The 23,519-nt window shown below is 45.1% G+C and overlaps 1 protein-coding gene across 1 annotated transcript in view; it reads left to right on the top strand.

The window, feature by feature from the left end:
• The window catches only part of LOC135544429 (A disintegrin and metalloproteinase with thrombospondin motifs 12-like), a 57,932-nt gene that overhangs the window by 16,541 nt on the left and 17,872 nt on the right, over positions 1-23,519 (top strand). The window contains exons 3-5 of the mRNA XM_064972031.1: positions 21,461-21,644; positions 21,833-21,962; positions 23,385-23,478. Of these exons, the coding sequence (XP_064828103.1) occupies positions 21,461-21,644; positions 21,833-21,962; positions 23,385-23,478 (408 nt within the window). The remainder of the gene's footprint in view (positions 1-21,460; positions 21,645-21,832; positions 21,963-23,384; positions 23,479-23,519) is intronic.

The following is a 23,519-nucleotide window of genomic DNA, read 5'->3' as shown; positions in this document are numbered from 1 at the left end:
TGGACAGATCTGAAAAAAGTGTTTGCGAGCAAGGAGGCCTACAAACCTGACTCAGTTACATCAGCTCTGTCAGGAGGAATGGCCCAAAATTTACCCAACTTATTGTGGGAAGCTTGTGGAAGGCTACCCAAACGTTTGACCCAAGATAAACAATTTAAAGGCAATGCTACCAAATACTATTTGAATGTATGTACACTTCTGACCCACTGGGAATGTGATGAAAGAAATAGAAGCTGAAATAAATCATTCTCTCTATTATTACTCTGACATTTCACATAATTAAAATAAAGTGGTGATCCTAACTGACCTATGACAGGGAATGTTTACTAGGATTAAATGTCAGGAATTGTGAAAAACTGAGTTTAAATGTATTTGGCTAAGATGTATGTAAAATTCCGACTTCAACTATAGCTAGCCACATGCTAACATGAGTGCTACTACTAACTGCAGTAGTTCCAGACAATGGGTAACGCAAACATTGGCTACCATGATATCCTGTAAATTATATTAGCCAATAGGCAGTACAGCAAAATTAAAGATATACTTTGAAATAAAAATTAACACTAATCCGATTTGATATTTGACCATTCATTTCTGCAAAACGTGCAGTATTCTATTAATGGAATTGTTGTAGTTAGGTTGCTTGCTAGCGAGCATATTTCATCCCCAAACACCATGCTAGATCTTCGTTTTTGATAATGATCTACTAGGAACATAATATAACAAAACTCTTTGGGCACTTTAGTACTTACCCAGTTCACATCCATCACCGAAGCCGCCCCCGTGGTGCTGTAAGACCGATGGTGTCAGTGGACTTGGAGTCTGCTGTAGGCAAAGAACCGGTTTTAGCCTCAACTACATGGCAAAAACACTCTTGCACTTAACCATCGTAATCATTTGGGACAAAGCGCCAGGGGTACCCTTGGCGCAGTCTGTCCGAAGCGGTAAGTCTTTCTTCCCATCTTGACCAAGCATGCATGCTGGTTAACAGTGCGCTGCCTCAACCACCAGGCCGTTCCTCTCTTGACATCAAAGCCGCAATGTATTGTTCGTATAGGAGTTTTTTGATAAACGTAATTCAAATTGCGAAAATAGAACTGTATAATAAAAAATGTACTATAGCATAAAGACCGTTTCGATTGAATATCATCAATCTACGTTTTTAGGTTTGTGGTAATATATAGTGCAACCTGGCCTTTAATTCGGAGCAGATATTTAACAGTGTTTTGGGAAAATGTGTTCCCAATAAAAAACAGAGGGAGATTTTACCGTAATTCTGTTACCAAACTTTGCGTCTGCACAGTTCTTCCAGTAAATGTGGTTTTGTGAAATGGTCTGTGTAAATGGTTCAAAGTAGTGCTTGTACATATAGATGATTAGTTTGTTAAATGTTGAAATCAGTGGTTTTTGGTTGGCCAAAATTTTTAAGTGAACGAATAAACTAGTAATATAGGATGTGAAACTAATATTTTTTTTTACAGCTAGTCTTCAGCCACCATTCGGAATACACTGCACTAATCCTCAGGGCTAATCTACTATAGTGTTCCTTAGTAAGGAAGGAGGTCAGTGAATGACCAGACCACAGGGCAGGCAGCCAGCTGTGGAAGGAAACAGTGATGGGTCTAAGCTGCAGTAGAGGCCATGAGCACTCTCCAGAGACACGGAGGCACTAGAGGCACTTCTCCAAGTATGAAATGATGGGCCAGATTTAACAGCGGTTGCTCCACTGTCCAATTTTATTTTCTGTTTTTAGGAAAGAAAACAATGAAACAGTTTTATCAAGAAAGTCTCAAGGAAACCACACCGGCCACGCTGAACGGGCGAGCCTTGCAAAATAAGTGTACACATACATGTTTTTCACTTACACTGCTCGCACAACTGCATTATCCAGCACTAAAATATAACTTCTATTTGAGACGCTCCACAAGTCCCCTCAATATTGGATATCAGGAAGACACAAACCCATGTGGATGCTGGAAAAATAAACAAAGGAGAGATGTATTAAAGATGTTTCTAAAAAAACTGGCTAGGTTACCATTTTTATCTGTAGATTAATTGTCCGAGTAGACAAACGCACGATTTTGTTTGACTCCGGTTCAAAATTCTACAAAGAACCAGCCAAAAAATAGGACCATGTGCAGGTCAGGTCAAATAACAACCCGATGCTCATCTCCCAGGACAAACTAGCTAGCAACAGCTACCTAGCTAAATGTCCAAGAGTCTGTGTGTTTCCACCTGCCCCCAAATTAATATCACTGATTCACAGTTGATTTTGGTATTTAAACCTTAGTGTCATTATCACGTCTAGTGGGTATAGACAAAATCAACATGTGCATGATGGCGGAGGCACGCGCATGGCTGGTGTAGTCAGCATGTAATGTTAAGGTACTCATAGTGTGCACTTCCAACATGGTAAACCACATCACCCTGAGCTATGTTTGCATAACACAACTGCCTAGGAAATAGCTACATACCTGCCTTGACCTACAGTAAGAGAAGGCCTGCTTTTGAGGGTTAGCTGTGATTGGTGAACTGAATGGAATGCGTGTAGCTTGGCATGGACTAGGCGTCAGCCCAGGCAACAGCACAGGGACATGCATGCCTCTGGATTGATGAAAAAAAGCTACAGCGTGGTTACTAAATGAACACCCTGCAACCTCTAATTCCAGCCTGCTTCTTTTGGTAGAGCACATAATGACCAGATGAAGTCAAATCCACATGGCCTCAGGGCAATTTGTATTTTTCTGTATGTAATTCGGACACTCCATTTATTATGATATGTTACGTTAGGTTACATTATGAATAGCGGTCTTACAATAACATACAAATTGGATGATGTAAGTTATCATACATCTTGGATGAGACCAGGTTGCTTGATTACGTTGGTGGTTAGGTGAACTAATGACAAAGGTTAGGATGATTTACATAGCAGGTTAGGTGAATTGGGTTAAGTTTAGAATAAGGGTTAGGGGAAGGGTTAGCTACATACATTTGACATTTACATTTTATTACTTAACAGACGCTCTTACCAAGAGCGACTTACAGTTAGTGAATTAATCTTAAGATAGCTAGGTGGGACAACCATATATCACGGGCATAGACGTGGGTGGGGGGGGGGGGGTCAAGTGCAAGTGCTGGTTCAGTGTTTTATTTGTATTTTAGGGGGGGAGGGGTCAAGGTGAGGAGGATTATTATTTAAAATACTGTTTGAAGAGATAAGGTTTCAGATGTATTTGGAAGATGGGCAGAGACTCTGATGTTCTGTAAGCACAATGGTCTTGTAGAGGATGCAAGTATCGACTGGAAGCCAGTGGAGTGTTGCGGAGGTGCTTGATGACATGAGAGAACTTGGGAAGGTTGAAAACCAGGCAGGCTGCAGAATTCTGGATAAGTGGCAGTGCAAAATGCTACAGTTGTCCCCGACACGACTTTCAACATGCAACCTTTGGATTGCTAGAGAGTCGCAGAAAATGCCTACCCATCCTCCCTGTCAACCGCCCTACTTTAGTTTCTGTCTAAAGTAACTGGACCATTAGTAGGGATCATACTTCTTGGCGGTGCTCAGAAATACGTAAAATATGTTCTGTATGGCTCTGAGGCCAGGCTGGTCAAATGGGCACAACCAACTTGAACTAGCAGTTGAAGGGGTTTTAGTATAACATGATTCATATCTAAGGAAATTCATTTCCATGTGTCCTATCTGTGCTTAGAGTTGAAAAAAGTTTTAAACTAGCAGTGTTATTAAGTCATATTGAAGTTATTATTTATTTATTTTTTAACTATGATATCCGTTTTGAGAGCGTTAATAACACTTCTCAGGAAAGCTATGAAGGAACCAGTTAAATGTTCTCAGAACCTCCCTGCAACCTAAAAAATAAACGTACCCTGGCAACCAACTCCTTAATGAATCTTTTCCAATAAATGGGCAAAAAGATCAGAATACTTTTTTAATTAAGGAGTTGGTTGCCAGGGTACGTTTATTTTTTATCGGATTAGTTTTGATTAGTCAAAAGACCAATAGTTGGGCAGAAGACCAGAATTGGACTGTCTGTGTAAAGGCAGGCAATGTCATATAGAGAAATTCACAAGACATAGCCGTTGAAAAAAAATTGTATTCCAGCTAAGTAGTCAAACCAAACCTAATGCTTTTTCAATGGAGGTGTTGGTTGCCCCAAGGCACTACAAGGAACAAGTATTTGCATGTTCAGTGCCATTATTTCGGCACATTATCTTTTGTGAAATGCCTATCTCCTCATGCTGTCTAAAGCCACATATTCATTCCCCAGCTAGCACATTTGGTTCCTTGGAAATTATGGGAACGTATGTTTTTGGTTTGACATTGGTTGTTGGAATGAAGCCATACGTTTCCTGACCGGTAAAATTTTACATTTTTTTAAATGTTCTGAGAACAGAAAAGAAAATTACACCTGTTCTGGGAATGTTTATTTTTAGGTTGCCGGGAGGTTTTATTAAAGCTCCCTGCAAATTATAGGTCATTTGGAGGTTTTTGAATAACTTCCCTTAATACTTTAACTGAATCTTTCAATGAGACTTAATTACACTGCTAGATTATTTTGGGAAACTTTTTTGAACTCTAAGCACAGATAGTACACATGGAAATTAATTTCCTTAGATATGAATCATGCAAAAACATTTATATTTTTTATTGTGGCACAGCGTCAGTGAGATTTGAACGTATGATCTTGTGTTCTCTATCCATGGAATTATTCTACTGCTCCACCAGGATGGAGCTACAGATGTCGGATCTTAATTTGAACACTCTTTTGTCATAGAAAAATATCCTGCACATCAGAAAATTCAAATGAGCCTTTTGATTTAGATATGTTCATTGAAAAGTTCTCTTTTTCTCCATGCAGGGGCAGTCGAGTCATTCAGACCAGTACCAACTATCAAAATCATCCTCACTTTCTCACGGTTGTCACTAGTGACCACAGTCACAAAGTCAAAATTGGCTATTGTAAAATTTAATGAAAACAAAAATGTGCTTAATTTAGGGTTAGGCATAAGGTTAGCAGTGTGGTTAAGGTTAGGGTTAGCCTATGACTTTAAACCTAAATATAAATGAATGATCTGATGGTGGCACTGCAAGGGCAAACCTGCAATGTATTCAAGGTTAAAAGTCCTCTGAAGTTTAGAATTTTCACCTCAAAATCACCAACCTGAATCTCAACATATAGTTTTATTTTCAATGTATTTTCTTTGTTTTTGGTTTCAATGGTGGAATCAGTTCACATAGCATCTGTTGTTGTTTTCTAGGTCTGTGTTTATTCACGTTCTGAGAATGGAATATGTATGCTTTTTAATGACATTCTTAGAACGTTCTCTGAATGTTAAAGTTATCTTGTGGTTTTAATGTAAGGTTTTCTTCATGTTCTGAGAACGTAATTAAGTTCTTATTGACGCTCGTGGGAATTGGCGAATTGGACTATATGGATAGGGTTAAATTGAAATATTTCTTACAGAAGACATATGGAAAGCGTATGCATAACCATGGTAGAAATTACACAGAACAAAAATGTAATCTCAACATGTAAAGTGTTGGTCCCATGTGTCGTGAGCTGAAAACCCCCCCAGAAATGTTCCATATAGACAAAAAGTTTGTTTCTCTCAAATGTTTTGCATACATTTGTTTATATCCCTGTTAGTGAGCATTTATCCTTTGCCAATATAATCCATCCACCTGACAGGTGTGGCATATCAAGAAGCTGATTCAACAACATGATCATTACACAGGTGCACCTTGTACTGGGAAAAGAAAATGCCACTTTAAAATATGCAGTTTTGTAACACAACACAATGACACAGATGTCTCATGTTTTAAGGGAGCGTGCAATTGGCACGCTGACTGCAGGAATGTCCACCAGAGCTGTTGCCAGAGAATTTAATGTTAATATCTCTACCATAAGCTGCCTCCAATGTCGTTTTAGAGAATGACCGGCCTCACAACTGCAGACCACGTGAAACTTTGCCAGGCCAGAACCTCCACATCCCTAAGAGTCTTCAACTATAAGGTGCTTTTATGAGCTCCCCTAGTTGTGCTATTGCGGAACTAGAGAAAGCACACTTGAAGTTGTTTTAAGGCTTTTACACAATTACTGTTGTTTATGCGGTCCAAAGAACAGTCCATTATAAACTGCAATCTGGGTCGGGTGGGCATAATTTGAAAGCTTGTTCTATGGCCAACATGACTAGCGACATTTCTAAAATATGATCTTATGGTGTTAGGCTTTCACAAGGCAATTCAGAGAAGCAGGTCATTTTGGTGCGCATAAAATGGACTCATGAGTTCATTCAGATGGGTGGTCTGTGCCGCATTTTCTATACAATACAACAAACAGGCTCATTCTGTTCAGGACAACCCATGCCATCTTGTAACTGTACATCAAACATAGTTATCATAAACATTAACACTCTTTATTACTTGAGTTTTATGATATGGAAATGTGAAGTGCACATTTGGACTCATGGGTGTTTGGCTTGCCTTTATGACATCAAAGTGGTATTTATTATAATCCTTGTAATTTACAGCATTTCCCTCACTCGGACAACAAAACATTTGCAAAAGCCCAATTTAGCGGAAGGATGAGGGCAACTTCTTGTCACGCGCAGTGCTCAAGTTCAGAATGGCTGTCAGTCAAAACCCATATAGAGCGTGGAGACACTAAGCTCTGATGTCATGTATAGCAGTGGTTCCCAACCAGAGTACCCAAAGTACCAGTAAGTCTATGGGCTCATGAGTCTTCTCAAGTACACACTCTGTTACAGCATTCAAATGTAGGTGCTTATCAGTGTCAAAATATGCTATTTATACCCTCTATGAGTATAAAGGGCTACTGTGGACATTTACATTTTTTGGAACATTACCATAATATTGGCAAGAACGGACATGAAAGAGAACCATACATTCCCTGAACCTTCTGAGAATATCGCTTGAGAACTTTCCCAAAATGTAATAAAAATTACATTCAACAGAACCACATGTGAACTTGTGTGGAATGTTCTGTGGAAGTACTAAAATTCCCACAGAAGAACGTTGTTTCTTAACGTTCTAGGAACATTTTTAGAACATGACTTGAAATAGAACTGTGCGGAAACCTGGAAGTACTGAAATTCCCACAGAATAAAGTTTCTTAAAGTTTTCAGAACTATCACAGCTAAGGAAAAGACCCAGATGCAAACAGTTCAAATAAAGGACATTTATTATATAAACAGGGGGCAGGCAAAGGACAGGTCAAGGGTAGTAATCCAGGGCAGTGGCAAAAAGTACAGAACGACAGACAGGCTCAGGGCAGTCAGAATGATCAAAAACAAAACGGGCTCAAGGAAACAGGAGTAAGAAAAACACGCTGGTAGGATTGACTCAAGAAGGACTGGCAACAGACAAACAGAGAACACAGGTGCACAAGGGATAATGGAGAAGATGGGTGACACCTGGGGAGGGGTGTAGACAAGCACAAAGACAGGTGAAACCAATCATGGTGTGACAGACAACATTCCCAATGTCAAACTAGTTGGAGAACGTTCCTAGAACATTACCAAAATTAAATGTTTGAACTTTTAGGAAACGTTCTGTTAAAGTAAGGACAATAGGAAATACCAAAAGTTTTTTTGTCAAGCAACTATCCTGCACCATTCCCAGAAAGTTGTGGGAAGGTTGTATGCAAAATAACCATAGGACAACCACACTCTTGCCAAGCTCTAAGAAACATATAGTTCTCATAACTTCATGTGCTAGCTGGGTATGGTGAGCTGGAAAGAAAAGTTGTGTGTTTAATCATCGCCCACACCATCCCTCCCCAGTCCCCACCTCACCCTCCCCATGTGTCCCAGTAAGGAGTGGAAGGCCACAGACACACACAGCAGTCAAGCAGCCAGCCAGGCAGGAGGCAGCTTACCCCTGGCCGCCCGTCCCTCTTGGCCTGCACTCCAAAGCCCAGCAGAAGCAGGAAGCAGAGCTAAAACAGTTCCACATGGCTACTGTATTACAGCTTCCCTGGCTCTGGCACCTCACACTAACACACACACACTTCCTCTCAGATACTCAAAGGGGAGGAGGAGGATTAGGGGGAAGAGGAAGAGGAGGAGGAAATGGTGAGGCTTAGAGAAGGCAGGCTGGGTCAGTTGGCAGAACTTACGATGAGCAATTTAGGACTCCCAATCTGTACTAATGAGTTTAGGACTTTCTGAGTTGATCTCTTTGTTTGTTTGTTCTCAATATCCATGTTTGTTTCCTGAAATTCTCTTAAAGTACACTGAAGGCACTTTGAATGAGGAACATCGCTATTATTTCTTCCTTTCATGTTCTGTGTTGTTGAATGTTAGTAGAGTAATAGATGCCTTGACAGCTTGTGGATGGTAGTTTAAGGATTACAGGTAGTGGCATGCATTGATCCCTATGCAGATCACTTCTGAGTCAGGGTGAATGTTTGGATGGGCCTCTCTTGATTCCTTACCAGCTGATCTGCAACCCTCCATCTAGTTTTTTCTTTTGGGACTGAAATAATAACTGATTGAGGAAAACATCTAGAGGAAACCGCCTCCAATCCATAACCTAGATTGATATGGAGTGCTGGAGGTAAAAAAAACAAGTATGTATTAGTCTATAAAGTGTTTATTTTGGTATCTATAGAAATAAATACAACACAGAGAAACAGTCAAAACACCAGCATTCATCTGGGCTTCGTAACTGACCATATAACTATGACCGACTGAGTCACTGCATGCTTTCTCAATGAGTCCACTGAGCTGTGAGAGCCCTGGCTTGCTTCCACTCTCTTTGGCTCAGTGTTGCAGAGCTCTTGGTAGAACTGAATCACTCCCATGATCTAACCATTGTGGTGTTTCCCAAACTCGTCCCTGGGGACTCCAAGAAGTGGGGTTAGTTGACTAGTTCATTTTTTTAAATCGACTGTGATGCTCGGGCAAAAACCTATGTGCGGCTCTTTGGGATCCCCAGGACCAAGTTTGGGAAATGCTGATCTAACCACTAATCAGAGAGAACAGTCAGAGCCAAATATACATGGAGAGTTTGGCTCAGAGAAATTAATAAAGATAAAGGTTGTTATGTACTTGAGTGAAGACCCAAAAGCGGTTTTAACAGAAAACAGAGTTCTTTAATAAAAAAACAGGAATGGCATAAATCCTCTTCCGACGTAGTCAATGGAACAAAAGAACGTAGTATAATGCAGGATGCACCTGCCAGGCAGACTCCGACAGGATAGGACAAGGTGGAAGCAAACGGGACGACAGCTTGCTTCTGGTATCAAAAACACAAACAAGAATCAGACACTGAAAGTAGCAGGAACAGAGAGAGAAATAGAGACCTAATCAGAGGGGGAAGAGAGAACAGGTGGGGAAAGAGTGAATGAGCTAGTTAGGGGAAATGTAGAACAGCTGAAGAATGAGAGACAGAGAAGGTAACCTAAAAAGACCAGCAGAGAGAGACAGAGTGAAGAGAAAGGACAGGAACAGACATAACAAGACATGACAGTACCCCCCCCCACTCACCGAGCGCCTCCTGGCGCACTCGAGGAGGAAACCTGGCGGCAACGGAGGAAATCATCGATCAGCGAACGGTCCAGCACGTCCCGAGAGGGAACCCAACTCCTCTCCTCAGGACCGTACCCCTCCCAATCCACTAGGTACTGATGACCACGGCCCCGAGGGCGCATGTCCAAAATCTTACGAACCCTGTAGATGGGTGCGCCCTCGACAAGGATGGGGGGGGAGGGACGAGCGGGGGCGCGAAGAACGGGCTTAACACAGGAGACATGGAAGACCGGGTGAACGCGACGAAGATAGCGGGAGAAGAAGTCGCACTGCGACAGGATTAATGACCTGAGAAATACGGAACGGACCAATGAACCGCGGGGCCAACTTGCGAGAAGCTGTCTTAAGGGGAAGGTTCTGAGTGGAGAGCCATACTCTCTGACCGCAACAATATCTAGGACTCTTGGTCCTACGCTTATTAGCGGCCCTCACAGTCTGCGCCCTATTACGGCAAAGTGCCGACCTGACCCCTTCCAGGTGCGCTCGCAACGCTGGACAAAAGCCTGAGCGGAGGGGACGCAGGACTCGGCGAGCTGAGAAGAGAACAGCGGAGGCTGGTACCCGAGGCTACTCTGAAAAGGGGATAGACCGGTAGCAGACGAGGGAAGCGAGTTGTGGGCGTACTCTGCCCAGGGGAGCTGTTCTGACCAAGACGCAGGGTTACGAAAAGAAAGACTGCGTAAAATGCGACCAACAGTCTGATTGGCCCGTTCGGCTTGACCGTTAGACTGGGGATGAAAGCCGGACGAGAGACTGACGGAAGCCCCAATCAAACGGCAAAACTCCCTCCAAAATTGGGACGTGAACTGCGGGCCTCTGTCGGAAACGACGTCAGAAGGAAGGCCATGAATACGGAAAACATTCTCGATAATGATCTGAGCCGTCTCCTTAGCAGAAGGGAGCTTATCGAGAGGAATGAAATGAGCCGCCTTAGAGAATCTATCGACAACCGTAAGAATAACTGTCTTCCCCGCTGATGAAGGCAGTCCGGTGATAAAATCTAAAGCGATGTGAGACCACGGTCGAGAGGGAATGGGAAGCGGTCTGAGACGGCCGGCAGGAGGAGAGTTCCCAGATTTAGTCTGCGCGCAGACCGAACAAGCGGCGACAAATCGACGCGCTCACGTTCCCGAGTGGGCCACCAGAAACGCTGGCGAATGGAAGCGAAGCGTACCCCGAACGCCGGGGTGGCCGGCTAACTTGGCAGAGTGGGCCCACTGAAGAACGGCCGGACGAGTAGGAACGGGAACGAACAGAAGGTTCCTAGGACAAGCTCGCGGCGACGGAGTGTGAGCGAGTGCTTGCTTTACCTGCCTCTCAATTCCCCAGACAGTCAACCCGACAACACGCCCGTCAGGAGAATCCCCTCGGGGTCGGTGGAGACCTCAGAAGAACTGAAGAGACGAGATAAAGCATCAGGCTTGGTGTTTTTGAGCCCGGACGATAAGAAATAACAAACTCGAAACGAGCGAAAAACAGAGCCCAACGAGCCTGACGCGCATTAAGTCGTTTGGCTGAACGGATGTACTCAAGGTTCCTATGGTCAGTCCAAACGACAAAAGGAACGGTCGCCCTCCAACCACTGTCGCCATTCGCCTAGGGCTAAGCGGATGGCGAGCAGTTCGCGATTACCAACATCATAGTTACGTTCTGACGGCGATAAGCGATGAGAGAAAACGCGCAAGGATGGACCTTGCCGTCAGAGAGAGAGTGCTGAGAAAGAATGGCTCCCACGCCCACCTCTGACGCGTCAACCTCAACAACAAACTGTCTAGAGATGTCAGGTGTAACAAGAATAGGAGCGGATGTAAAACGATTCTTAAGAAGATCAAAAGCTCCCTGGGCGGAAACGGACCACTTAAAGCACGTCTTAACAGAAGTAAGGGCTGTGAGGGGAGCTGCCACCTGACCGAAATTACGGATGAAACGACGATAGAAATTAGCGAAGCCCAGAAAGCGCTGCAGCTCGACGCGTGACTTAGGAACGGGCCAATCAATGACAGCCTGGACCTTAGCGGGATCCATCTTAATGCCCTCAGCGGAAATAACGGAACCGAGAAAAGGGACAGAGGCGGCATGAAAAATGCACTTCTCAGCCTTCACATAAAGACAGTTCTCCAAAAGGCGCTGGAGGATCGCACGTGCTGAACATGAATCGAGAGAGACGGAGAAAAAATCAGGATATCGTCCATGTAAACGAAAACAAAAATGTTCAGCATGTCTCTCAGGACGTCGTTAACTAGTGCCTGAAAGACAGCTGGAGCGTTAACGAGGCCGAAAGGAAGAACCCGGTATTCAAAGTGCCCTAACGGAGTGTTAAACGCCGTCTTCCACTCGTCCCCCTCCCTGATGCGCACGAGATGGTAGGCGTTACGAAGGTCCAATTTGGTGAAAAACCTGGCTCCCTGCAGGATCTCGAAGGCTGAAGACATAAGAGGAAGCGGATAACGATTCTTAACTGTTATGTCATTCAGCCCTCGATAATCCACGCATGGGCGCAGGGACCCGTCCTTCTTCTGAACAAAAAAACCCCGCTCCGGCGGGAGAGGAGGAGGAGACTATGGTACCGGCGTTGAGCGAAACCGACAAATAATCCTCGAGAGCCTTACGTTCGGGAGCCGACAGAGAGTATAATCTACCCCGGGGGAGTAGTTCCCGGAAGGAGATCAATACTACAGTCATACGACCGGTGTGGAGGGAGAGAAGTGGCCTTGGAACGACTGAACACCGTGCGCAGATCGTGATACTCCTCCGGCACCCCTGTCAAATCGCCAGGCTCCTCCTGTGAAGAAGAGACAGAGGAAACAGGAGGGATAGCAGACATTAAACAGGTCACATGACAAGAAACATTCCAGGATAGGATAGTATTACTAGACCAATTAATAGAAGGGTTATGGCGCACTAGCCAGGGATGACCCAAAACAACAGGTGTAAAAGGTGAACGAAAAATTAAAAAAGAAATGGTTTCGCTATGATTACCAGAGACGGTGAGGGTTAAAGGCAGCGTCTCACGCTGAATCTTGGGGAGAGAACTACCATCTAAAGCGAACAAGGCCGTGGGCTCCCCTAACTGTCTGAGAGGAATGTCATGTTCCCGAGCCCAGGTCTCGTCCATAAAACAGCCCTCCGCCCCAGAGTCTATCAAGGCACTGCAGGAAGCAGATGAACCGGGCCAGCGGAGATGGACCGGAAATGTAGTGCGTGATCCAGAAGGAGAGGCCTGAGTAGTTGCGCTCACCAGTAGCCCTCCCTTTACTGATGAGCTCTGGCTTTTACTGGACATGAGGTGACAAAATGACCAGCGGAGCCGCAGTAGAGACAGAGGCGATTGGTGATTCTCCGTTCCTTCTCCTTGGCCGAGATGCGGATACCCCCAGCTGCATAGGCTCAGCATCCGAGCCGGCGGAGGAGGGTGGCAGTGATGCGGCAGGTGGCAGTGATGTGGAGAGGGGAGCAACGGAGAACGCGAGCTCCTTTCCACGAGCTCGGCGACGAAGATCAAACCGTCGCTCTATGCGAATAGCGAGAGCTATTAAGGAGTCCAGACAGGAAGGAACCTCCCGGGAGAGGATCTCATCCTTAACCCGACGAGGAGACCCTCCAGAAAACGAGCGAGCAAAGCCGGCTCGTTCCAGTCACTAGAGGCAGCGAGAGTGCGAAACTCAATAGAATAATCCGTTATGGATCTATTCCCCTGACATAGGGAAGACAGGGCCCTGGAAGCCTCCTCGCCAAAAACAGAACGGTCAAAAACCCGTATCATCTCCTCCTTAAAGTCCTGATACTGGTTAATACACTCAGCCCTCGCTCCCAGATTGCCGTGCCCCACTCACGCGCCCGTCCGGTAAGGAGAGAAATGACGTAGGCGATGCGGGCTGCGCTCCTGGAGTAAGTGTTGGGCTGGAGAGAGAACACCACATCACACTGAGTGAGGAATGAGCGGCACTCAGTGGGCTCCCAGAGTAACACGGCGGGTTGTTGATCCTGGGCTCCGGAGACTCGGAAACCCTGGAAGTGGGCGGTGGATCGAGGCGGAGTTGGTGAACCTGTCTTGTGAGGTCGGAGACTTGGACGGCCAGGGTCTCAACGGCATGTCGAGCAGCAGACAATTCCTCCTCGTGTCTGCCTAGCATCGCTCCCTGGATCTCGACGGCGGAGTGAAAAGGGTCCGGAGCCGCTGGGTCCATTCTTGGTCTGATTCTTCTGTTATGTACTTGAGTGAAGACCCAAAAGCGGTTTTAACAGAAAACAGAGTTCTTTAATAAAAAAACAGGAATGGCATAAATCCTCTTCCGACGTAGTCAATGGAACAAAAGAACGTAGTATAATGCAGGATGCACCTGCCAGGCAGACTCCGACAGGATAGGACAAGGTGGAAGCAAACGGGACGACAGCTTGCTTCTGGTATCAAAAACACAAACAAGAATCAGACACTGAAAGTAGCAGGAACAGAGAGAGAAATAGAGACCTAATCAGAGGGGGAAGAGAGAACAGGTGGGGAAAGAGTGAATGAGCTAGTTAGGGGAAATGTAGAACAGCTGAAGAATGAGAGACAGAGAAGGTAACCTAAAAAGACCAGCAGAGAGAGACAGAGTGAAGAGAAAGGACAGGAACAGACATAACAAGACATGACAAAGGTATCTATGGTTTGGCCATTGTGATTCCAATCAAAAAGTGTTATGGTGCCAGATGACATCAAACAAGTCTGTGAGAGCCATGTTCGTGCCTCAAAAAGCTCTCACAGACTCACGTCAGAAGTAGACAATCATCCATGTTTCACAAATGTAAAAATTCAAAGGGTCAAATTTCAAAGTTAAGTTTCGGCATTAACTCTGAAATATTTTATTTATATCCCCAATTGGTAGTTACAGTCTTGTCTCATCTGTGCAACTCCCGTACGGACTCGGGAGAGGTGAAGGTCGAGAGCCGTGTGTCCTCTGAAAAACACAACCCAACTACACTGCTTCTTAACACAATGCCCACTTAACCCAGAAGCACCAATGTGTCAGAGGAAACACTGTACACCTGGCAACCGTGTACTGCGCCCGGCCCACCACAGGAGTCACGATGGGACAAGGACATCCCTGTTGGCCAAACCCTCCCATAACCCAGACGACACTGGGCCAATTGTGCGCCGCCCCATGGGTCTCCCGGTCACGGCCAGCTGGGACAAAGCCTGGACTCGAACCCAGAATCTCTAGTGACACAGCTAGCACTTAGACCATTGCACCACTCGGGAGGCCTAACTCTGAAATCTTAAGGTTAGGCATTAACTCTGGATGGTTAAGGTAGGGGTTAAGGTCTGGGATAGGCTTAAAACAAACATGCAACCTTATGCACCAGAGACAGATGCTTACTCCCATCCGCCATACCACTGCTGGCTTGCTTCTGAAGCTAAGTCAGTCCCTGGATGGGAGACCAGATGCTGCTGGAAGTGGTGTCGGAGGGCCAGTAGGAGGCACTCTTTCCTCTGGTCTAACAAATATCCCAATGCCCCAGGGCAGTGATTGGGCGTACTGCCCTGTGTAGGGTGCCATCTTTTGGATGGGTCGTTAAACGGGAGTCCTGACTCTCTGCGGTCATTAAAGATCCCATGGCACTTATCGTAAGAGTAGGGATGTTAACCCTGGTGTCCTGGCTAAATTCCCAATATGGCCCTCAAACCATCATGGTCACCCAATAATCCCCAGTTTACAATTGGCTCCTTCATCCTTTAACTATTCCCCAGGTCGTTGCTGTAAATGAGAACGTGTTCTCAGTCAACTTACCTGGTAAAATAATGGATCTTTATTTTTATTTTTTTAAATCCCTGTCCACAACACCCTAGCCAAACAGAAACCTATTTGAAGGTAACAACGCTTGCCCCTAGTGGCCGGTTTCCACGTCATCTCCCGACGTCCTCGGACATGGATGGACGTCTAATACGGACTTGTATCACAGGTGACCAGGCTGCATCCTCTCTGGTTAACTTTGACCAATAGCAGTTCACAGAATTGGCAACCAAACTGGACACCTGAACCGCTAGAATCAGAAATACATTTGAAGCAATCATTGTGAATGGGTGAATGGATTGCTATTGCTTTATAGGATTCTCTGACCATGGTTCACCTGTGATACCTGTGATTGTGTTTGTTGTGTCCCTGACTGGGGGATCCACCATAAGCACAGAGCCAGGTGCTCTGACTTAGTGGTTGCTGAGGGACTATTGCCTAAAGTATTTTGCACTCGCTGAACCCTCAGCGCACAGGAACTAGAAAACTCAAACCTTGCCTCCTGAGACATAAACTTGGCTGGAGAGAGTAGCAGATTTTCTAGATAGAGACGTGCAGTATACTGCAGGAGGCGTAAGAGCAGAACAGCACAGCACTTGGATGAGTGGACTTGAGTGGATGGCAACGCTTGCCCTCCATTGGTCATAAGTGGATGCCCCCCCCCATCTCTCGCTCCCTCTTTTTCTTTTTTGCATGTTGAATTGGAGATGCAGAGAAGGGCACACCCATGTTCAGTTTGGGCTTGTTAGTACATACATTTGACACACACACACTTTGCACTCTCTGCATGAGGGAATGTGCCCCAGGGCAGTGGTGGATGCCTCCCTCAAGTGAATAACTCTGCCCTGACCTTAGCTGTAGGTGTTTAACGAGGGACCGTGAAGAATACAGATAAAGATACAGAACTGCAGCAGGAGCTTCTTTACTGACTTTCATGGCTCAGAGATTATATATCAGAGTTGTAGGAATGTCGTACCTCACATTTTCCTTTTTAGTCATAGCAAGTTACAATGTGTTGGGTTGGTACTCTGTCTCTACACACACACACACACGTCAAATCAAATGTTATTGGTCACATACACGTGTTTAGCAGATATTATTGTGGGTGTAGCGAAATGCTTGTGTTTCTAGCTCCGACAGTGCAGTAATATCTAACAAGTAACATCTAACAATTTCACAACATATACCCAATACACACAAATCTAAGTAAAGGAATGTAATTAAGAACGTATAAATATACGGACAAAAAATGACAGAGCGGCATAGACTAAGATACAGTAGATCGTATAGAATACAGTACAGTGCCTTGCGAAAGTATTCGGCCCCCTTGAACTTTGCGACCTTTTGCCACATTTCAGGCTTCAAACATAAAGATATAAAACTGTATTTTTTTGTGAAGAATCAACAACAAGTAGGACACAATCATGAAGTGGAACGACATTTATTGGATATTTCAAACTTTTTTAACAAATCAAAAACTGAAAAATTGGGCGTGCAAAATTATTCAGCCCCCTTAAGTTAATACTTTGTAGCGCCACCTTTTGCTGCGATTACAGCTGTAAGTCGCTTGGGGTATGTCTCTATCACTTTTGCACATCGAGAGACTGACATTTTTTCCCATTCCTCCTTGCAAAACAGCTCGAGCTCAGTGAGGTTGGATGGAGAGCATTTGTGAACAGCAGTTTTCAGTTCTTTCCACAGATTCTCGATTGGATTCAGGCCTGGACTTTGACTTGGCCATTCTAACACCTGGATATGTTTATTTTTGAACCATTCGATTATAGATATTGCTTTATGTTTTGGATCATTGTCTTTTTGGAAGACAAATCTCTGTCCCAGTCTCAGGTCTTTTGCAGACTCCATCAGGTTTTCTTCCAGAATGGTCCTGTATTTGGCTCCATCCATCTTCCCATCAATTTTAACCATCTTCCCTGTCCCTGCTGAAGAAAAGCATGCCCAAACCATGATGCTGCCACCACCATGTTTGACAGTGGGGATGGTATGGTCAGGGTGATGAGCTGTGTTGCTTTTACGCCAAACATAACATTTTGCATTGTTGCCAAAAAGTTCAATTTTGGTTTCATCTGACCAGAGCACCTTCTTCCACGTTTGGTGTGTCCCAGGTGGCTTGTGGCAAACTTTAAACGACACTTTTTATGGATATCTTTAAGAAATGGCTTTCTTCTTGCCACTCTTCCATAAAGGCCAGATTTGTGCAATATACGACTGATTGTTGTCCTATGGACAGATTTTCCCACCTCAGCTGTAGATCTATGCAGTTCATCCAGAGTGATCATGGGCCTCTTGGCTGCATCTCTGATCAGTCTTCTCCTTTATATGAGCTGAAGGTTTAGAGGGACGGCCAGGTCTTGGTAGATTTGCAGTGGTCTGATACTCCTTCCATTTCAATATTATCGCTTGCACAGTGCTCCTTGGGATGTTTAAAGCTTGGGAAATCTTTTTGTATCCAAATCCGGCTTTAAACTTCTTCACAACAGTATCTCGGACCTGCCTGGTGTGTTCCTTGTTCTTCATGATGCTTTCTGCGCTTTTAACGGACCTCTGAGAATATCACAGTGCAGGTGCATTTATACGGAGACTTGATTACACACAGGTGGATTGTATTTATCATCATTAGTCATTTAGGGCAACATTGGATCATTCAGAGATCCTCACTGAACTTCTGGAGAGAGTTTGCTGCACTGAAAGTAAAGGGGCTGAATAATTTTGCACGCCCAATTTTTCAGTTTTTGATTTGTTAAAAAAGTTTGAAATATCCAATAAATGTCGTTCCACTTCATAATTGTGTCCCACTTGTTGTTGATTCTTCACAAAAAAATACAGTTTTATATCTTTATGTTTGAAGCCTGAAATGTGGCAGAGGGTCGCAAAGTTCAAGGGGGCCGAATACTTTCGCAAGGCACTGTATATACATATGAGATGGGTAATGCAAAATATGTAGAGGCGAAAGGAACGCACACTTATTTAGGCGAGGTGCTGGCAAGCGGAGTTTGTTGTATGCTATTTTAATACATGACAATTAACCAATGATCACAGACACCTGTGTGTGTCTTTTATACAGTGGGGCAAAAAAGTATTTAGTCAGCCACCAATTGTGCAAGTTCTCCCACTTAAAAAGATGAGAGAGGCCTGTAATTTTCATCATAGGTACACTTCAACTATGACAGACAAAATGAGAAGAAATCAAATCCAGAAAATCACATTGTAGGATTTTTTATGAATTTATTGGCAAATTATGGTGGAAAATAAGTATTTGGTCAATAACAAAAGTTTATCTCAATACTTTGTTATATACCCTTTGTTGGCAATGACAGAGGTCAAAAGTTTTCTGTAAGTCTTCACAAGGTTTTCACACACTGTTGCTAGAGCAGTGATGTTTTGGGGCTGTTGCTGGGCAACACAGACTTTCAACTCCCTTCAAAGATTTTCTATGGGGTTGAGATCTGGAAACTGGCTAGGCCACTCCAGGACCTTGAAAGGCTTCTTATGAAGCCACTCCTTCGTTGCCCAGGCAGTGTGTTTGGGATCATTGTCATGCTGAAAGACCCAGCCACGTTTCAGCTTCAATGCCCTTGCTGATGGAAGGAGGTTTTCACTCAAAATCTCACGATACATGGCCCCATTCATTCTTTCCTTTAGTCGCCCTGGTCCCTTTGCAGAAAAGCAGCCCCAAAGCATGATGTTTCCACCCCCATGCTTCACAGTAGGTATGGTGTTCTTTGGATGCAACTCAGCATTCTTTGTCCTCCAAACACAACGAGTTGAGTTTTTACCAAAAATTTATATTTTGGTTTCATCTGACCATATGACATTCTCCCAATCTTCTTCTGGATCATCCAAATGCTCTCTAGTAAACTTCAGACGGGCTTGGACATGTACTGGCTTAAGCTGGGGGACATGTCTGGCACTGCAGGATTTGAGTCCCTGGCGGCGTAGTGTGTTTTGTTTCTGGTGTCCTTTGACAGCTCTTTGGTCTTGGCCATAGTGGAGTTTGGAGTGTGACTGTTTGAGGTTGTGGACAGGTGTCTTTTATACTGATAACAAGTTCGAACAGGTGCCATTAATACAGGTAACGAGTGGAGGACAGAGGAGCCTCTTAAAGAATAAGTTACAGGTCTGTGAGAGCGAGAAATCTTGCTTGTTTGTAGGTGACCAAATACTTATTTTCCACCATAATTTGCAAATACATTCATTTAAAATCCTACATGTGATTTTCTGGATTTTTTTCTTCTCATTTTGTCTGTCATAGTTGAAGTGTACCTATGATGAAAATTACAGGCCTCTCTCATCTTTTTAAGTGGGAGAGCTTGCACAATTGGTGGCTGACTAAATACTTTTTTGCCCCACTGTAAATGAGTCATCCTCTAGTGTTTGCCATACCCTGATGAAGACAGCTTATCTGTCAAAACGTTGGACATAAATATTTTTGCATCTGAGCTCCTAGAGTGTGCGGCTCTCCTTTATTTACATTTTTAAATGCAAAATATGTAAACATTATTAAAGTGGCTAGTGTTCCATTTATTAAAGTGGCCAGTGATTTCAAGATTATGTATATAAGGCAGCAACCTCTAAGGGGATAGTGAGGGCTATTTAACAGGCTTATGGCCTTGAGATAGGAGCTATTTTTCAGTCTCTCGGTCCCAGCTTTGATGCACTGTACTGACCTCGCCTTCTGGATGATAGCAGGTTGAATAGGCAGTGGCTTTGGTAGTTGTTGTCCTTGATGAACTTTTTGGCCTTCCTGTGACATCGGGTGCTGTAGGTGTCCTGGAGGACAGGTAATTTGCCCACGGTGATGCTTTGGGCAGACCGCACCACCCTCTGGGGAGACCTGCAGTTGCGGGCAGTGCAGTTGCCATTCCAGACGGTGATACAACCTGACAGGATGCTCTCAGTTGTGCATCTGTAAAAGTTTGTGAGGGTTTTAGGTGCCAAGACAAATTTCTTCCGCCTCCTGATGCTGCAAAGGCGCCTTCTTCACCACACTGTCTATGTGGGTAGACCATTTCAGTATGTCCGTGATGTGTACGCCAAGGAACTTGAAGCTTTCCACCTTCTCCACTGTGTTCCCATCGATGTGGATAGGGGGGTGCTCCCTCTGCTGTTTCCTGAAGTCTACGATCAGCTCCTTTGTTTTGTTGACGTTGAGTGAGAGGTTATTTTCCTGGCAGCACACTCCCAGAGCCCTCACCTCCTCCCTATAGGCTGTCTTGTCATTGTTGGTAATCAAGCCTACTGTTGTGTCGTCTGCTAACTTGATGATTGAGTTGGAGGCGTGCATGGCCACGCAGTCATGGGTGAACAGGGAGAACAGGAGGGAGATGAGCATGCACTCCTGTGGGGCCCCAGTGTTGAGGATCAGCAAAGTGTAGGTATTGTTTCCCCCCTTCACCACTTGGGGGGGGGGGGCGTCAGGAAGTCCAGGACCCAGTTGCACAGGGCGGTGATCAGACCCAAGGCCTTGAACTTAACGATGAGCTTGGAGGGTACTATGGTGTTGAATGCTGAGCTATAGTCCATGAACAGCATTCTTACATGGTATAGGTATTCCTCTTGCCCAGATGGTATGGGGTAGTGTGCAGTGCAATGGCGATGGCGATTTCATCTTCTGTGGATATATTGGGACGGTATGCAAATTGAAGTGGGTCTAGGGTGACAGGTAAGGAAGTAGAGGTGATACGATCCTTGACTTGTCTCTCAAAGCACTTCATGATGACAGAAGTGAGTGCTACGGGTCGATAGTCATTTAGTTCAGTTTCCTTTGCCTTCTTGGCTACAGCAACAATGGTGACCATCTTGAAGCATTTGGGGACAGCAGACTGGGATAGTGAGAGATTGAATATGTCCGTAAACACTCCAGCCAGCTGGTCTGCGCATGCTCTGAGTACGCGGCTAGGGATACCATCTGGGCCGGCAGCCTTGCAAGGATTACCACGCTTAAATGTCTTACTCACGTCGGCAACAGAGAAGGAGAGCCCACAGTCCTTGGTAACGGACGGCGTCGGTGGCACTGTGGGCGAAGGTGTTTAGCTTGTCCACACACACACACGCAGTGTACATATACTGTATACCGTTTGTTTGTGTTTCCCCCACCACAGAAAGGACTCTTTACCTTGCCTGAAGGACCCCACTTCATTCAACCAGTCCAGGGGTTCACTGATGGGGCTGTCGAAATGGAGGGACCAGGGCTCCATGTGGTCTATCCCAGCGTATCCACGGCACCACACAGATACCGACGCAGCTCTGAGGCCCGGGACACACACAGCCCCTGTGGGGTCAGAGGTGAGTGGAATATATTAGAACATAACTCAATTAAATAGACTTGAACACAATGAAATATAATATAATTGAATAGAGTTTGTTTTGTTAGATAGGTTGTGCATGAGGAGTGCTCAAGGTCCTGTATTTCCTCTTGTCTAATACAGTCGATTGTTTTACCTCATATCTCTGTGCTGCTGTCCATCCTGCAGACGCACCAGGTGATTCCCTAGTGGTGGAGAGGGAAAGAGAGGACTGGGAGAGGGAACAGCAGGAAGAAGAGAGGGAGAGAGAGGAGGAGACGGCTCAACATCGCTCCCAACGCTCCATCAGCAGAGATAGGTGCTCAGCATTGTTTCTCCTACCATTGTACATGCGGGTCGGGTGGCAGAAAAGAGTTTGGCTTCTATTGACACATTTTATGCCAGCAGGAATCAAACTAGGTGACTGGTTCATCTTTTTTTCCCCTGGAATTCTTTGGAAATGAGGCATTTTTTGGAATGTGTTGATTTTCCGACATTCTGGACTTCCTGACGGCCCCCCCCTCAGGTGGTACGGGTAGGTAACAACACATCCGCCACGCTGATCCTCAACACGGTGGTCCCTCAGGGGTGCGTGGTCAGTCCCCTCCTGTACTCCCTGTTCACTCCTGACTGCATGTCCAGGCACGACTCCAACACCATCATTAAGTTTGCCGATGACACAACAGTGGTAGTTCTGATCACCAACAACGACGAGACAGCCTATAGGGAGGAGGTCAGAGACCTCACCGTGTGGTGCCAGGACAACAACTTCTCATGCAACGTGATCAAGACTAAGGAGATGATTGTGGACAGGTAAAGGAGGACTGAGCACGCCTCCATTCTCATCGACAGGGCTGTAGTGGAGCAGGTTGAGAGCTTCGAGGTCCTTGGGGTCCACTTCACCAACAAACTAACATGGTCCAAGCACACCGAGACAGTCGTGAAGAGGGCACAACAAAACCTATTCTCCCTCAGGAGACTGAAAAGATTTGTCATGGGTCCTCAAACCCTAAAAAGGTTCTACAGCTGCACCATCGAGGGCATCCTGACTGGTTGCATAACTGCCTGGTATGGCAACTGCACGGCCTCCGACCGCAAGGCACTACAGAGGGTAGTGTGTACGGCCAAGTACATCACTGGGGCCAACCTTCCTGCCATCCAGGACCTCTATACCAGGCGGTGTCAGAGGAAGGCCCTAAAAATTGTCAAAGACTCCAGCCATAGTCATAGACTGTTCTCTCTGCTACCGCACGGCAAGCAGTACCGGAGTGCCAAGTCTAGGTCCAAGAGGCTTCTTAACAGCTTCTATCCCAAAGCCATAAGACTGCTGAACAGCTAATCAAATAGCTAACCAGACTATTTGCATTGCCCCCCCCCCCCCTTACCCCTTTTATGCTTCATCTACTCTCTGTTATTATCTATGCATAGTCACTTTAATAACCCTACCCATGTGTATATATCACCTCAATTACCTCGACTAACCGGTGCCTCCGCACATTGACTCTGTACCGGTACCCCACTGTATATAGCCTCGCTATTGTTATTTTACTGCTACTCTTTAATTATTTGTTACTTTTCATTTATTATATTTTTAGGTATTTTTCTTAAAACTGCATTGTTGGTTAATGGCTGGTAAGTAGGTATTTTACCGTAAGGTCTACCTGTTGTTAGATCTTATTTGATAATCGTCTGTAACTGAAAGTGACCTCTCTTCCTTTGTGTTTCCCTGTCCTGTCTGAAGGTGGGTAGAGACCATGGTGGTGGCAGACACTAAACTGATCAACTACCACGGCAGTGACAACGTTGAGTCTTACATCTTCACCATCATGAACATGGTGAGTAGGGAGGGTCAACCCTTCACCTGACACTCCGTCCG

Source organism: Oncorhynchus masou, chromosome 1 (genome assembly GCF_036934945.1).
Source record: "Oncorhynchus masou masou isolate Uvic2021 chromosome 1, UVic_Omas_1.1, whole genome shotgun sequence".
In the NCBI taxonomy this organism is placed as follows: domain Eukaryota; kingdom Metazoa; phylum Chordata; class Actinopteri; order Salmoniformes; family Salmonidae; genus Oncorhynchus; species Oncorhynchus masou.
This window is presented reverse-complemented; position numbering and strand designations above follow the sequence as displayed.